The following is a 15,984-nucleotide window of genomic DNA, read 5'->3' on the forward strand; positions in this document are numbered from 1 at the left end:
AATAGTTTGAAACTCTGTCAGTAAAATTAATTTCTTCATCCTTTCATCCTTGTTGCAAGGATTTTCTCTTGCATGGGCTTTTCCCATGGTAGGTCCATATGAATAGTTCTGTGGCTTTTGTTGTGTACACATCAGAGTGTCTGCTTGTGGCCACTGAGCTTTTGGAGTACACACTGGAAATGTTTGCAGGTTTTCATACAGAAAAATGAAAGAATATGACGTATCCCTGCTGCACGGAGGGGCAGCAGTTCAGCCTGAGGATGATGCTGAGCATCTTGCACACAGGGAGGCCATGGGGGGTTCACTGAGCATCTGTTGCTCATTGAAGTAGAGAAATGAAACTGCCACGTCCATATGCTTCAAGTATTGATTGCATTAGGAGGCACCACAGTCCTCCATGTTAGTCCTCTCTCTGCAGGTAACCCCATTTTGGATCAGTCGGTATTCCAGGAGCCTCTTTGTAGATGGACTTTGAAATAAAATTTACATCACATCAAATAAGACAAGGAATGACCTTTTTAGTTATTCCTTTGAGGTTGTCACAGACAACACGGGGTTGGTAGCTGACATCTCCTTTCAAGTCCCTTGCCACTGTTGTCACAGTCGGAATGTGGTCAAGAGTCGTGTGGCTGAAGTGCCTGCCTGGAGATGTTCAGACATTCCATGAGGGAAGGCAAACACACCTCGTCCTTCCTGAGGAGCAGTGTTTCAGGTGATGGTTAAATCTTCCTGTGGGTATACATTACTTCCGTAGCAGCTGGAATATCTGTATGCATTCCTTTGTGGCAGCTCCTAGTATCTGTAATCTATTTGTTGATTCTCCTTTGGAGGAAGTCAAGACTGTTTAAGCTTTTTCCTAGAATAAAAAGGACTTTTAATTATATACAGAGCTTAAAAGTATACATGTGCATGCATAGTCATGTCTTCTGTCCTAATATGGCCTTGGATTTTGCATGCATTTGTGAAGCTGAACAGAATCTGTGGAATCATAGAATGGCATGAGTTGGAAGGGACCTTAAAGATCATGTAGTTCCAATCCCCCTGCCATGGGCAAGGACACCTTTCACTAGACCAGGTTGCTCAGAGCTCCATCCATTCTGGCCCTGAACACTTCCAGGGATGGGACAACGACAGCTTTTCTGGGCTTTTCTTATCTGTACCAGGGGCTGGGACCAGAAATGCTCCTTGGTGTTTGTATGGCTATAACCGTGCCTCATTCTTAGCAAGCGTTGTCTCTGCAGCTTGTCCCGGGCAGGGCTGTTCCTGCTGTAAGTCCATGTCTGCATGGAGGTGCAGATTGTCCATCTCTCGTGCAAGTGTGGGGAGGAAGAGTTGTTTCTCTGGATTGATTATGCAAACACCCTCTGTATCAAGCACATCCTTAGAGAATGAACTGCGTCTCCTTTTTTGCTACTGAATGAGCTTTATCATTTTCTATTACATTTTTTCCAACCCTTGCAGTGACTGCCACAAGAGAAAGGACATGGTAGGAGAGGAAGCAGGGTAGTGTCAGCTGGGGACATGCTCTGAGCTGGGTCATGGCTGTCAGCTAGAGACGTGGCACGGCTGGCACGTGGGAGGATGCTCCAGACACCACAAGTTCTGCTGAAAGTCAGTGAGATGGAGGGCTGGCTGAGATTCTTTGGCTTTTCTCTAGCCTTAGCATGCAAAAAAAGCCAGGACTAATATAAAAGGAACATGCTCAATCTTTTACACCTCTGTCAAGGTCTAAGCAGGAGGGAGGGCTCAGCTTTTGGGAAGCCCTGGGATCTCTTCCTGTGGGGTATTTTCATGCCAGGAAAAGAAACATTCTTAAGAGGAGCTGCAAACTTGAAATGAAAGTGGTGCCTTTGAATGGCACAAGGTGGAGAGGCAATCAAAGGTAGCAGAGGCAGCAGGGGGCTCTGCATTGGGGCATGGCAGCTCAGGCAGGAAAGCTTTGGGACAGTCCTGAGAGCTGCTTCCCGTTGCTAAACTGGCACGTGACTGCTGCACCGCTTTGCCTAATTAGTATTTCAGCTCAGCAGAGCAAATCCATTTGGGAGCACAGAGAAGTGAAGGATTAACAGCAGCAGAAGTCTGGATAAATGCTGCCATTGCTCTTTGCTCCTGCCTGGCAGGGTTGTTCCAGCCCTGCGCTCTCCGTGTGGTCTGTGAGAGAGCTTCAGGCATGAGCTGTGCAGTCCCTGCTCTCCTGGGGTAAAAGCTTTGCTTTCCTGCCTCTGCTGTGCCTTGGGGACCTCTCTGCTCCTTGGGGCCAGAGAAGATGCTCTGCTGTGTCGGGGCACCTGTGCCCTCTGCTCGTGTCTGTCCAGCATCTGCCCTCTCACTCACTGCCTCTGACACACCACCTGCTCTGGGACGTGCTTGGAAATAGTTCATTAAAACCTTTTTTTTTTTTTTTTAAACAGAAATGTCATGTCTATTAAATTGAGCGGCCAGTTCTGATGAAATTTGATTTCGGAATGCTTCCTTGGTGTGATCTTTAACACCTCTGAAACACTCTGCCCTAGATGCATTCTGTTTTGCAATGATTTAAAACAGAAATTCATTACATTCTGCCACTCTGTCTAGCAGAAGAGATTAAAACCCTAAAAGGGTTGAAATTTATATGGAATCCTCCAGGTTTGGAAAGAGAATCTCATTCACAAGGAACTGAAAGCAAACTCGCTGTGTAATAAATGAATTTCAGAACTGCAAATTCCCTAGATTTGGAAACATTTTGGTTTCTTTCCAGCTTCATTTTCAAGAGTGTAGGAGAGCTGGGATGTACAGCTGACAGCTGCCTTGTCTTCTGTTCGATTCCTTCCTTCTTTGTGTACCAGTCTGCTGAATATCTAAGGGGGGGAGCCGCTCTGAATCTGGGATTTCTCTCCCACAAAGTGCTCTCTGGGAGCAGACACATAGTGCTAGGCCAAAAGCTCCCAGCTGTGCAGGGAGGGCCTGGACCATGGGGAGCCTGTAATCCTCAGTGGGAGTTCATAGGATTGGGCAGGATTAAAGGCTAACAGGAGTAGTTTTTAACTGCTGACTCTCATGAGCAATAGTGACAACGTTTTGGAGAGGGCTCCATCTTACACATTCATGGCCACAGTGGTGAGGCTCTGGTCCAGGTTTAGACTTCAATGCCTTTTTGGATTTGGGTCTTGTCCCCCTGCGAACATCTTAAAGGCTTGCTGAGAAACCCAGGTCTGAGGTGAGAAGGTGGCAGGTGATCAAAAAAGGCATCGAGTCCCATCAGTCTCTGAGTTTCCTTTGGCTTGTGTTTCATGAGAGTGCAGGTATTGTTGTCGGGTTCTTCGTGGCTGTTTCCAAACCAGCATCTTGTTGTCAGCACCATTCAGCCTGCACACCTCAGGGCCCAAGCTGAGCAGCAGCTGAAGGCTGGCAGAGCCTGTCTCCAAAAAATGCTTTCCCATTACTTCTGTGTCACAGGTGAGGGAGGTTTATATCCCACTCTGAAGATGAGTAAATGTGGTTCCTGCAAGGAAGACGATGGACTAGAGGGACTTGCTTTCCATGTTTGAGCATGTTACTGCTGCTTCAAGCTTGGATCTTGTCAGGAAGGCTCTTTTTACTTAGCTGTCTTCCTTTTTCTTCATATCCTTCATGAGAATTTTGCCAAGGCTACATGGAACTTCAGCATATTGAATTTATCTAAGATATCTTCAGCACCTCTTGCCTTACTCCATATTCTCTTTTACAGGAGCTACCTCTTTCCAGAATGTATTTTCTTGCTGTCTATGCTGTTTTCTTCATCCCTTTTTCCTCAAGCCAGGTGGAGGTTTTGCCTTTTGTTTTCTCTTCAGATCTGAGGCTTGCTGCTGACATGGGTAGTAGAAAGTCGTATTTTGGCTCAATGCTACATTTTGCCTTTCTCTCACCACACTGTCCTAGGTGGACTGGGCTGTAAACCTCCCTCTAATTTATTACTTTGCTTTCTGTGTTCTTCATCTTTACTGCAAATTGAAAACATGTCTCTGTAGGGTGCTCCAACCAGAAACAGGGGCCTTGGTGATTGTAATGTTCCTAACAATTCATTTCAAGCACCAACGTGATGATTATAGTTTGTCGTTTCTGGAGAGTAGTTAAACCTCGTGTAATGAGGTTGCCAATTATCCCCGGTACTCCCCGATGTGCAGTGACAAATCAAAGCTACTTGGTGTATGTAAGTATGTGCGTTTGTCAAGCCCCTGGCCTGTCACCCTCAGAGGCCCCACAGAGGGAGACAGGGAAGGATGTTTGATGCCTTGGCACGCACGGGTGTTGCTGGAGTGTGAGAAGGTCAGAAGTCAAGGGGTTGGTGGGGGGTGTTGGAGAGCTTCGGGATATCCACCCAGGTCCCTCCCAGCCTGTGGATGATCCTGTGACCAAACGCTGCACATGGATGGTCTGAAGAGTTGGGTTGAAAATACTTCAGCAGTGAAAAAAGGTGTCATGTTCTCCTCAGTGCATCTTGGCAGGGCAGTGGGAATCGCTTTTCTGCTGCCGTTTCTGGAGCATATTGGGTGCAGCAGCATGAGGATGTTAAATGAGCTCGTCCTTCTGGGAGTGGGAGGATGAGTCTGTCTGTGTGCTGTGTCTGGTACAGCCTGTGGGTTCTCTGAGTAGATGTTTGAGACTCTTTGGACTCCAAAAGACTTTTCCCACTTGGCAAATGGACTTCAGTTGAGATTTGCTGCTCCAAAGTGTTCACGTAACCTTTGGGTCCGTAAGGTGTAGGGTGACTTTTACCATGACTCCTTCTGGGTTGAGTCCAGTGAAGAAGCACCATCCTTAGCTGTTGTGTTCCCTAGGGCTTCACTGTCCCTCATCAGATGTTTCCATTCCTGCTCCATACCAGCACCATATGCCAGGCAGCTGAAAGGATGTCACTCTAGTCCACAGAAAGATTTTTAAACTTCACTGCTGACTTTTAATCTTTTTCCCAGAGGTATTTCACCCCAAGAGCTGAGACATATAAGGCAGCAGCAGGTGTCAAATGATTGATCTTAACGAATGGCAGTAGCAAGATGAAAGGGTATTCAATTCCATGGGGATTCTCCTGTCATTTGCCTTAGAAGATGAAAGAGAGAGCAAGCTGGCCCTGGCTGAGGAGATGGTGGAGGCTGCCAGACACTGCTTGAGTTGTCTGTGCACTCTTTGCACTGGGTTTTGTGTCACACCTGCCTGCTGGTACAGAGTCCTGTTGCAGTAGACAGTGGTCAGGCATGCAGGGGAGGACAGAATCTGTCCCAGAAAACTCACAGGGAGGAGAGGTAAAGATCGTGGAATCACTGAGGGTCAGAAGGGACCTTAAAGATCATCTTGACACCTCACCATGGACAGGGACACCTTCCATAAGACCAGGTTGCTCAAAGCCCCATCCAGCCTGGCCTTGAACACTTCCAGGGGTATCCAGAGCTTCTCTGGGCAACCTGTGCCAGTGTCTCACCACCCTCACAGTAAATAATTCCTTCCTTCTATCTAATCTAATCCCTCCCTCTTTCAGTTTTAAGCCATTACTCGTTGTCCTGTCACTAGAAGCTCTTGACAAAAAGTCCTTCTCCAGCTCTCCTGTAGCCCCTTTAGGTGATGAAGTGCTGTGACTTGCAGCCCAGCACTGCCAGGCAAGTGAGGGGTTCCTCTCCTGTGTGAGATGCTGCAATAACTCTGCAAATTTTTCATTGTCCACCCCAAGCACAGAAGATGGATTTTGACCTTGGTAGTGCATGATGGTTGGGTGCCAACTTCAGAAATAAATGTCCGTGATCTTTAACTCCCTCTTGCAAAAGGCAGGCTGTCATCACTATTGTTTGGTGGATGAAGTTAGAGCTAGACCTTAGTGTCTTTGGATTTAAATTGGCACAAAGCTACATCTCAAGGAGTCCATTAATCTTGAACAAACTGAACTGCCGGGGCACAACAGGCATTAATACCTTAAATATGGCTTTTCAGTCTCAGTACTGCCAAGTCCACCTTTGCATTTTCTATATTTTTCCTGGCAAGAAGGGGAAATTCTGTAGGTGGCCACCAAAGAACTGAAGGAAGCAGCAGGTGGCTTCTGAAATTTATCCATGTCTGAATTCCCCCATCCCCATTCCTCCCACACAGTTTTTTTTTTCTCTTTTTTCTTTTCTTTTTTCCCCTGTTCTACTAAAAAGTACTATGCCTCTTGCACCTTAATTATGTTCAGTAAATCTTCAGGAAGCAAGAATTTTATATAGCTTGGAAAACGTTTCTGATATAAAGAGATAGAAACAGTGGAGTGACCTCTTCCGAAAAGGTTAGATCAAACCTAATTATAACCCTTTTTTCCACTGTCCCCAAGAAAGAACCAAGGGCACCCAAGCAGAGCTTTGACAAAGAGCTGTGCATTCTCTGCTGAGGCCAGTGCAAAAAAATCCCTGAGGGAAAACAGAAGCCAGCACCAGAGAAACATCATCTGCCAGCCCCTGGTGCACCATAGGGAATGTGGGGGGTGGATTTTCAAAATGAAAATAGGGGTCTATTAAGGCTTCACTACACTACATCAAGGTAATTTTCAAACTTAATGATTTTCACATTTAATTCAGGGAGAAATTAGTCACCAGGTATTGAGACAAAGCAAGGCTCTCTTCTGTACTGGGATGCTCTCCTCTTCAAGCTGTGTTATCTCGACAATAATTAAAATGTTCGCTGGAGTAGAAAACGCGCGATCTGATTCATTAGCCAGATTTCCTTTTGTAGGGTAACCCATGTTTGCCTTTGGGAAACTGAGACAGGCTTGGAGGAAACAGGATTCTGGACACTGATGATTTGGAAGGGGAGAGCCAAGGGATTATGAAGGCAGAGCCATGTGTGTGTGTCCTAGACAGTGAGCAGCTCAGCGCATCCTCTTCCACCCTCTCAGCCAACAAGGATGGGAGGGTCTACATGGAAGGCGTTGGTTGGCTGGAGAAGCTTTAGGTTATGGGAACACTCAGACTGATATGCCTGTCCCAGGCAGGAGGACCCTTGTGCTGTGGGTATCCATGGGCCGTGTTAAGCCAGAGAGTTTCAGCTTGTGAGAACACCCCTGTGTGCTGCAAGCAGGTGACCATCAGCGAATGAGCCAGTTTGGAATAGGAAAATGAAGCAAATCTGGATGGCAGGGGAAGGAAAAGCCAGATGTGAGCTGGGTTCATTGGTGTCTGAAAGCTTGCAAGAGTTTATGCTGAATACAGCACTGATGGCACCCTTCAGCTGGCTCAGCGTTATTCATGGGGGGCAGGTTGGGAAAGGAGAAGGGGAAGAAAGAGCACGCCAGGTTTTGATTGACTTCCCTATGGGGGAAACAAAATAGCAATATGGAAATTTTGCTCATTCTTCCAGTTTTCAAAATTGTCTGTAAGAGTAAATAATGGCAGGTGATTTCTTTTTGCACTCTCTTGGTGCTTGAATCTTTAGATGGCACTGTTTGGGTGTTCCACTTTGTTTTGGTGTTCTCACATTTCAAGCAGCTGTCTGTGCAGAACAGGAAATTACTCCCGATGCGAAGTGAGTTTTACCCTTCAGGAGAGGAGAGAGGCACCTCCAGCACCTCAAGTAAAGTCTACACAAAAGCACCTCTCCCTTTTTCCTCTCTCCTAGTGATCCCCAAAGTGACTAAGCACCTGCTCTCCAATCCTGTGTTCACCTGCATCATCCTGGCAGCCTGCATGGAGATCGCGGTGGTGGCTGGCTTCGCTGCCTTCCTGGGGAAGTACCTGGAGCAGCAGTTCAACCTCACCACCTCATCTGCCAACCAGCTCCTGGGTGAGTAACCACAGGGGGCACCAAACCTCCAGCATCCAAAGGTATTTAAAAGCATTCAGCATGGCTGGTAACTGCTGCCAGTCTCACTGGTTAGGCTGCCCAAGAAGTGACTTGTCTGACATGTAGAAATGTGTCTCTGAGTGGGAGGGTTGGGCTTCAGCTGTGCCATGGCTGCAGAGCCCAGAGCAGACCTCCAGCATCCCTCCTCCTTGACTGTGCTCTCCACTGCATCCTGCTGCCCTCACTTCCCCTGTGGCCCAACCCCTTGTGGGAAGTGGTATGGGACAGCCAGGATAGGAAAGTGTGAGAGCCTTGCATGCCACAGAAATGGGCCATCTGATTGCCTGAGGCTGCAGTTGGTTGCCAAGTGATCCTGGGGCCCATTGAACTGCTTTTCTCATGGTTCTGGTGCAGTTCTGCACCCCATCCCCATCTGGGTTAGGAAGCCCAATTTCTCCTGTTAGTCACTCCTCTCCCCTTGGCCTGGAAATGACGAGATTGCAATGAGCAGTTCAAGTACCTGAGTTAGTGCAGCTTGGTTGTCTTTCAAACGTCCCTTCTCTCTGACTGTTCTATGCTGCTATGATTTCACGTTCTACATTTCTCAGTGTTCATTTTTTCCCTGTCAGGACACTGATGGCAGGACCTTCATTTATTTTCTGCTGCTGCTCATCCCAGGCAGGCCCAGCGATTTGTTTATGACAGCCCTTCTATCAGCAGCACCCAATAAAGATATCTGCAAGTTGATCTTGGATGATCTGCGACCACAGCTCGCCAGATGGGCAGCTGGCAGTGATCTGTCAAAAACTGGGACATCAGGAAATGGGTGGATCTCCATATCATAACAAGGAGTTTGCAAGCTCCTCTCCTGACAGTTGTTTATTTTCCTGTTAAACTCATCAATATATTTTGGTTTTGGCCTGGTTTTCCAAAATAATCAATCCCCTGCAGTCAGCCTTGCCTCCCCCAGCAACACAGGAATTTGCTAGTGAATTTTAATACAATTTGACAGAAGGCCAGAGATCTCAAAGTTGTTAGGCTGTTCCATCTTTCCTGAAAATTAAAAGTTTGGCAAAGGAAAGTAGCTTCACTGTTGACTCAGTGGGAGAAGGAGAAAAGCTGTTTGGTGGGAGCTGGCTGGGCAGTCAGCATGTGAGTACAGCTGGGTGGCCAGCAGAGAGGGCATCACCCGTGAGCCAGAGCACATCCTGCTTCTGACCTGACAGTGGGAAAGGAGACTTGGATTCCTCTGTGTTTTTCACAGCAACTTGTTAAAACAAAGTTGTTACCAGATTTCTCACATGGCATTTAAGGGAGTCTAGAAATGCCAGGACTGGGTTTCTCTTCTAAGCACAGTTCAGGCGGGTGAGATCTGGAGTATAACTTGCAGCAAAGGGGTAAAAGTGACCCCAGACACTTAGAGCAGTTCCTGTCTGTGCTGGAATGGGAGTCTCTTCTGGCAGTGATTTTGCATTTCACAGTTAAAGAAAATTCTTTTAGGAAGATTTTATATTCTCAAATGCTGCTCCTGCCTAGTCTCTGAAGATCAGACTTCTGAGAGTCGCACCAGCAGAGCTCATCCAAAGCCTCCACACACCTTGGAAAATTCTTGACTTTATTTGTGTGCTGACTGTTGCAAGAAGCATTAGAGATGCTGCTGCTTAGGTCAGGCTGGGCCAATCTCAGCAAGTCTGGCATTCCCTCCAGCATGGATGGGAACTGGCAGGAGATTCCGCTTCCTCTGTGCAAAGCAGCATGCCCGTTTGCATCTGTTCCTTTTTTTGGGCAACCCCAGCCTGGTGCTACTCCAGCAGTTGGTCATTACCAGGTTTCCTCATGCCAGTGCACAGATCTGCCTGCTGGAGAGTTCAACCCTGTCACAGTGTAGTTCACTGGGCCTTGCTCATGCCTCTTGCTAACTGATTTTTCCTCTTGCAGGGATGACAGCAATCCCGTGTGCGTGTCTGGGCATATTCCTGGGTGGTCTCTTGGTGAAGAAGCTCAGCCTGTCTGCTCTGGGAGCCATCAGGATGGCCATGCTGGTGAACCTGGTGTCCACAGCTTGCTATGTGTCTTTCCTGTTCCTGGGCTGCGACACAGGACCTGTGGCAGGGGTTACTGTTCCCTATGGAAACAAGTGAGTCCACAGAGAGTTTCCAGGGCAGGAAGGGAGCTTTACCAACATAAATTCATGTTACTGTCCTCGACAGGCAGTGCTGGCCTTCAGACAACCATAGAGCAAGCACAGAGAAGGCAGTGTTGTATGGGGCTCTTAGTTTGGGATGTTTCCATGCCACTCTCAACTGTGAGAGTTCAGTACCTGCAGATGACAGCAGAGTTTCACTAAAATAATCAAACTGAGTCAAAAGGTGCCAGACCTAATTCTCTACCCACCTCTATAGCATTAGGTCCATGGCACTGTCTGGTTTCTCCCAGCACCAAGGGAGAACTGCTTTGTACATTGATTTAAGTCCCTGACGGGAATTTGTAGAACCAGGTTTTAGATGCCTGGAAGTACAGATATGGTGAAGAGAGAGTGTTTGTGGCTGCAAGCCCATTTTACTGTGAGAAATGAGGCCCACATAACCCTGCAGGACTTGTAGAAAGTTATTCGGTATTTTCCTTCTGAGTGCTCCTGTATGCAGTGGCAGTTCTTTAGATGACAACTTCAGCCTGTCAGCTCCTTGCAGTGTTCCAGAAAAATACAGAGCAATCTCCACAGCATCTCTTTGTGTTTCCTTGGGGCTTCTTGTTGAGGTTACAGGGCAGCCCAAGCCTTGCATTAGATTCTCTTTTGCAGAGGCACACTGGCCGTGGCATTTCAGTCCCCAAGGAGAGGCTGTAGCCTGGATTTCTTAGAGCTGGAACACAGCTAGCCTGCCCACTGCCTTTTTGTAATGTGTTTGCCTTAACTGTCCCCCTCAAAGCCATCTTTGTGAGCCAACAATTGGAAAAGTTGACTGATACCACACTGTCCATTAATTTATTTTTCTTTTTCTCTTACAGTTCAACTCCAACCTCATCTCTGGACCCATATTCCCCCTGCAATAACAACTGTGAATGCCAAACTGATTCCTTCACTCCAGTGTGTGGGGCAGATGGGGTCACATACTTATCTGCCTGCTTTGCTGGCTGCAGCAGCACGGTGAGTGGGCTTTCCTGAGGACCTCTTGCCTGTAGGAACGGTTCTGTGAGCTCAAGTGAGTGAGGTTCATGCGTGTCTGGTACAGACTATCTCATCTACAGCCAGCAGTGGCTGCACCCCCAAAGCTGACCTCACATCTCAGGTGGGCCTGAGCCCCTGTTGTTTTTCACTCTGCTCCATAAATGCCCACTCTTTCTGGCAGCAGGGGCCAGGGTCACCCATGGAGCAGGATGGGATCTCACATTCTCCTGCCCTGGTCTTCCTCCTCAGCACAGAAGCAAGGAACATGATAGGAAATCTGCACAAGTGTCCTGTAGCAGAACACATCCTCTGCAGGAGATTCCTAGCCCAGGAGGGACCAGCTGAGGAACCAGCTTCTCTTTTATCCTGCAGCTCCCTTTCTCCCCTCTTCTCCACCTGCCCATGTTTGCCCTGCCCAATCCTTTTAGTCTTTTTCCTCTTGCTCTTTCCCTGGTCTGGTTCCTAGACAGTTGTGAGCAGATTCTGGTTTTATTCACCCTTGTGTAAGCTTTCCTTTAATTCCTCTTGCTTCTCTCTCTTTCCTTGCTTTGCTCTGAGGCAGCAAGGGCAGTTGTCAGGGGAGCAGACATTCCATCCAAAGACATTCTGCATTTTTCAGTTCTCTCTATCTAAGAGTTTATTTCCCTCAGAAAACTCTTAAAGACCAAACTATCTCTGTATAAAGAAGATGTGGGGAATATCTTAAAAGTCAGCTTTTTCATTTTTTGCTGCTAAAATGTTAATGTCTTCTGGGTTACACTGAAAATGAGTGCTTGCTGCTCCTGTGGGTGGGACTGGTGGGATTCCTGCTTCCTTGCTCCCTGCCTGGGGCTGTGCCAGGCATGGTGATCACTTCTGTGTGGAGTCTGTGGGAGGTCAGCCTGGTCACAGGGACTGTTTGTGCCTGCAGGGACATCAGTGCTCACCACATGCAATTATCCCTCCATGGCTTCATCTGTCCTCTTCGAGGAGACATCAAACCTCCCTTCCTGCCCTGGAGACAAAGCACATGTGAGTGCTGCTGAGCAGACACTTGCTGCTGGCTGTGCAGCCCTGCCCAGATCACCTGAGGTTGTCCTGCTTAAACATCTTGTCTCCTCCATTCTCTCCCCAGCCTCAGAGATGCAGGCATTCCTTTGAAACACCACAGTTTTGAGCTTTCAGCAGCCCTGCAAGGATCTACATCAGTGTGTGACACATGAAGGTGTTACCTCCTCCCCTCTTCTTCCTCCTCCTCACAATAAGTCAACACCTGAGAAGGGAGCAGGATGATTTTAACAAGGAACCAGCTTGTTTCAGGCACACAGAATTGTGTCTCACCAGTTCACCAAGCCTTCAGCAAGTGTACAGCTGGTGTTAGTCTGTGGCAGGAGCATGGGAGCGATCTCCTCACTGCGCAGTTCAGAGCAAAGCTCTGGCTCCTCTGGAAGGAGCATGGTAATGAAAATTCAGCTCTTCCCCTTCAGTCTGCAGGTGCCTGACCTCCTGCTCTGCAAGAGCAAACCTGTCAGCAAAAAACTCACTCTCCCTCACGCTTTCTCTTACTCATTCCTTCTTATTTGGCCTTTTCGTTGTCATCCTTGGGGTTCTTCTCATCTCTTTGTTTTGTGGGGGTTTTTTGCAGTAACATTTTGAACACAAACAGGTGAAGCAATAGCATCTGCTGGAAAGGGCATTATGAAGAATTATGGACCAGTTTGGCCATGCAATGGCCTTGAGGCAAAGCCAAATTGCCAAACCAAGTTTTAAACCCATAATCCAGGTAATGTCCTGTCTGGAGGGTCTTGTGAACGTTATACGCTTGTGATGAGCCAAGGATTGCTTTTTACTGGGACATAAAATTCTCTGAATGCTTTATTTAACTTTACTACATTGTGCGTTTCTGACTGCTTCCCTTCACTTTTCCTCTGTGAACAATTTCTAAAAGCAATGTGTAGCTCAGTTATTTTTTTCTTCTTCATTCCTTCTCTCATACTGAGGTGATTCCAGACGTGCACTTATCCAAAAAGCCATAGGTAGTGCTGGTAGGCAGAGCTCTGGCACCCCCAAGAACTTTTCTTTCAAGCCATTCCTGGGAGTGACCCTTGCATACCACATGTTGGACTGTGCATCTTGTTTGTTTGATGCCATTGACTCTCAGCATTTTGGCTGGAGACACATGAATTCCAGCCTGGAGTTACTGTGCTGGCACCTCACAGCTTTGCATTGAAGTACCAGCCTGTCCCTTCCCTGTCAGAGCCAGGGCTTAAAAAATGAGTAATTAAAACCATGGGTAATTTGCATGGATAATCACACCAAACTCAGGATGCTGTTAAAGGTGTAAACTCTGCATCTGTGTAGCCTCACAGGCACACAGAAATCTGGGTGTGCAGCTTGCTGGGAAGCAGAAGGTTCTGATAACAAGTGGCTGGATGCAGTGGGATTGCAGACAAGGGGAATCTGTAAGAGTTTGGTACAGGTAGCAAAAAGTTGCCTCTCCACAGGACAAAGTTGTAACTCCATCTTTGATGTTGCCTTGTTTGATGTCTGTGAGTTGCATACTGTGTCAGTAATAAAAGATCAAAGATCTCCCAGGTAAGGATGAGGTGCAGTGCTAAGCAAGCTGATGTAGTTGGTACAAACCACTCACACTGCTTCGGGCCAGCATCTTGACGCAAAATGGTCAAAAAATTGGAATTGGGGACAAATTTTCAGGCAGTGAAGGTGGGATCTGCCTTGTGCTTTGTAAAAAAATCACCCTGGTGGAGGGAGAATCTGCCCCACCACTGCCCAAAACAGGTACTTTATGTCCCTTGATGAGAAGCCATGGGAAATAAGCACCCAGTTCTGCGTGTTTGCTGTGATGGGAGTTTTGTCCAAGGATATTTCAGTGCAGGTATATACTTTTCCAGACTTACCTGGGTTTTGATCCACAGAGCCGTGTCCAGGCTGGTGGCTAGCAGTGCACTGCAGTAGGAGCCAGGAGCTACAAATTCCTGTTGTCTGTGCAAACACCACTTCAGTGGTGCTAATTGTCACCATTCTGGAGCCTTCAGGTGTCAGCTTCTAACGGCACAGGAATTTGTTACATTAATTATTGCTTGCCAGCAGAAAGGCACCTGCATGTTTGCTCCAGCTCTCCTGGAGTTCTGCACCATGGTGTCTCTTGCCCTCTGTGCACTTAGTTGGAAGAAAATGATTTGACTCCTATGTAGAAGAAAGAGATTGGTGTCAGAAAGGTTGGAGTAGTATCCCTGCTGATCCTTATCTTTGAATGCAGTGAACCAGAAAGTGTGTTTTTGTATGGTCCTAAGGGAACCCCTTTTGCAGAAAAGCAAAAGAATTTCTGCTTGCACATGGTAGAGGGGAAGGGGAGGAGATTTAGCTGCTTTTCAACGTTGTATTTTATGGCATTACTCCTCACACAAACACGTGACCTGCAAACCCAGCGGGTATATGAAGACAAGCCATGAATCATTTATGACCATTTCATTCTGTATTCGTTAAGGGATTTCTTGGTAGTATTGTGTGCCTTAATTGCACTGACATCCCCCACTCAGAAATTCAGGAGCGCAAGTTGGAAAATAAGAAAAAAAAGTAAATCCTTGAATCTGTGACTGGCAAACAAAGCTTCTCTTCACATCCTGCACTTGGTGGAGAGATCAAAGCAAAATGCAGTCATTCCTCCCTCCTTCTGATCACATATTGATAAAGTTTACCTCGCTTGACTTGAGCTTTTAGCTCAACATAAATCCTTCTGAACCAGATGTCATTTACTAGCCCTGGAGTGCACTGAAGTCCAGCAGTGTCCGTGCTGCCAGGCTGTGGTAGTTCAGCTCGGGGTGAGCTGCAGTGCCCATCGTGGGTGGCGGCTTCCCAGGGTTTGAGGTGCTGGAAGCAGGCTCCGAACCTGCAGCCAAGAACAGGGCTGCAGATTTACCTGCATTTAATGTACTTCAGTCTAACTGCAACAGCCAAGAGGACGGAGGTAAATAAGAAAGTAATTAGAACCATAATGGGGGGATCTTCCTTGTCACAGAGACACAGATTGTTTCTTTATTCTCCTCCAAAGAGGTATAACTCGGTAATAATTTTGTCACGGTGACATTTATGGGAGAGACTTGAAAGGAGCAGAAGGAAAGGAACAAGCCAAGGGACAGCTTTCCCTTGCTGGCAACATGCGTCAGCTCTGACGCTCCTGAAATTATTTCCAAACCCCCCTCCAACAAGCACTTAGGAGTTATTTAATTGACCATTAGAGGATTAGGCGTTGCTGCTGACAAGCCCTGCTGCAGAGGGCAGCAGTGGAGATCACAGCTCTCCCTTCTCCTGACTCGTTTTGCTCCTCTGCAGAACCTCAGTGGCTGTTCGTGCCTCACCTCGGTCCCTGCCGAAAACGCCACCGTCGTTCCTGGCAAATGCCCCAGCCCTGGGTGCGAAGAGGCCTTCCTGACATTCCTGTGTGTGATGTGTGTCTGCAGCATGATCGGGGCCATGGCGCAGACGCCGTCAGTCATCATCCTCATCAGGTAGGGCTCCAGTCACCATCCTCATCAGCTGGGGCTGCTCTTGGCATGGGATCAGAGCTGGAGGGACTGTAGGGCACGGCCAGGAGCTGCAAGGAGCTGAGGGTCCCACGCAGCTCCTGGCCTCTGCCCTTTACACCGAACTTGCTGTCCCCAGATCCATGATTTCATACTGAGCCTGCATTCAAGCCAATTTCTCCCTAAGCCACTTTTTCACTTTATAGCACCTGGTTTAGCCATGGCGTGGCCCCAGTTCAGAGCCTGCAGTATGGAGTTGCTAGAGAGAAAACAGGAATTGCTCGAGCTCTCCTTTGGTAAAGTGAGGGAGTGAGGTGGAACTGGGCCTGCAAGTGGACAAGATTCCTGCAGGGACGTTGCAGAAAATGGTGGCAGGGGTTGTTCTTCTGGGATTAACATGGAAATACAGATGTGCAGTTTCCAATCCAGGAAGCGAGGAAGTTACAGCTGCATCAGGAGAGGGGCAGAATTGCCCCCCTATGTTCTCAGCACATAATGGCTTAGAAAGAGGCTTAGGCTCACCTTTTGAGATGGCCTGAA

General features: G+C 47.6%; 1 protein-coding gene across 1 annotated transcript in view; it reads left to right on the top strand.

Moving 5' to 3' along the window:
• The window catches only part of SLCO3A1 (solute carrier organic anion transporter family member 3A1), a 137,696-nt gene that overhangs the window by 106,025 nt on the left and 15,687 nt on the right, over positions 1-15,984 (top strand). The window contains exons 5-8 of the mRNA XM_039557597.1: positions 7,591-7,755; positions 9,694-9,892; positions 10,762-10,900; positions 15,254-15,429. Of these exons, the coding sequence (XP_039413531.1) occupies positions 7,591-7,755; positions 9,694-9,892; positions 10,762-10,900; positions 15,254-15,429 (679 nt within the window). The remainder of the gene's footprint in view (positions 1-7,590; positions 7,756-9,693; positions 9,893-10,761; positions 10,901-15,253; positions 15,430-15,984) is intronic.

The sequence above is a fragment of the Corvus cornix genome, chromosome 10 (assembly GCF_000738735.6).
Source record: "Corvus cornix cornix isolate S_Up_H32 chromosome 10, ASM73873v5, whole genome shotgun sequence".
Classification (NCBI taxonomy): domain Eukaryota; kingdom Metazoa; phylum Chordata; class Aves; order Passeriformes; family Corvidae; genus Corvus; species Corvus cornix.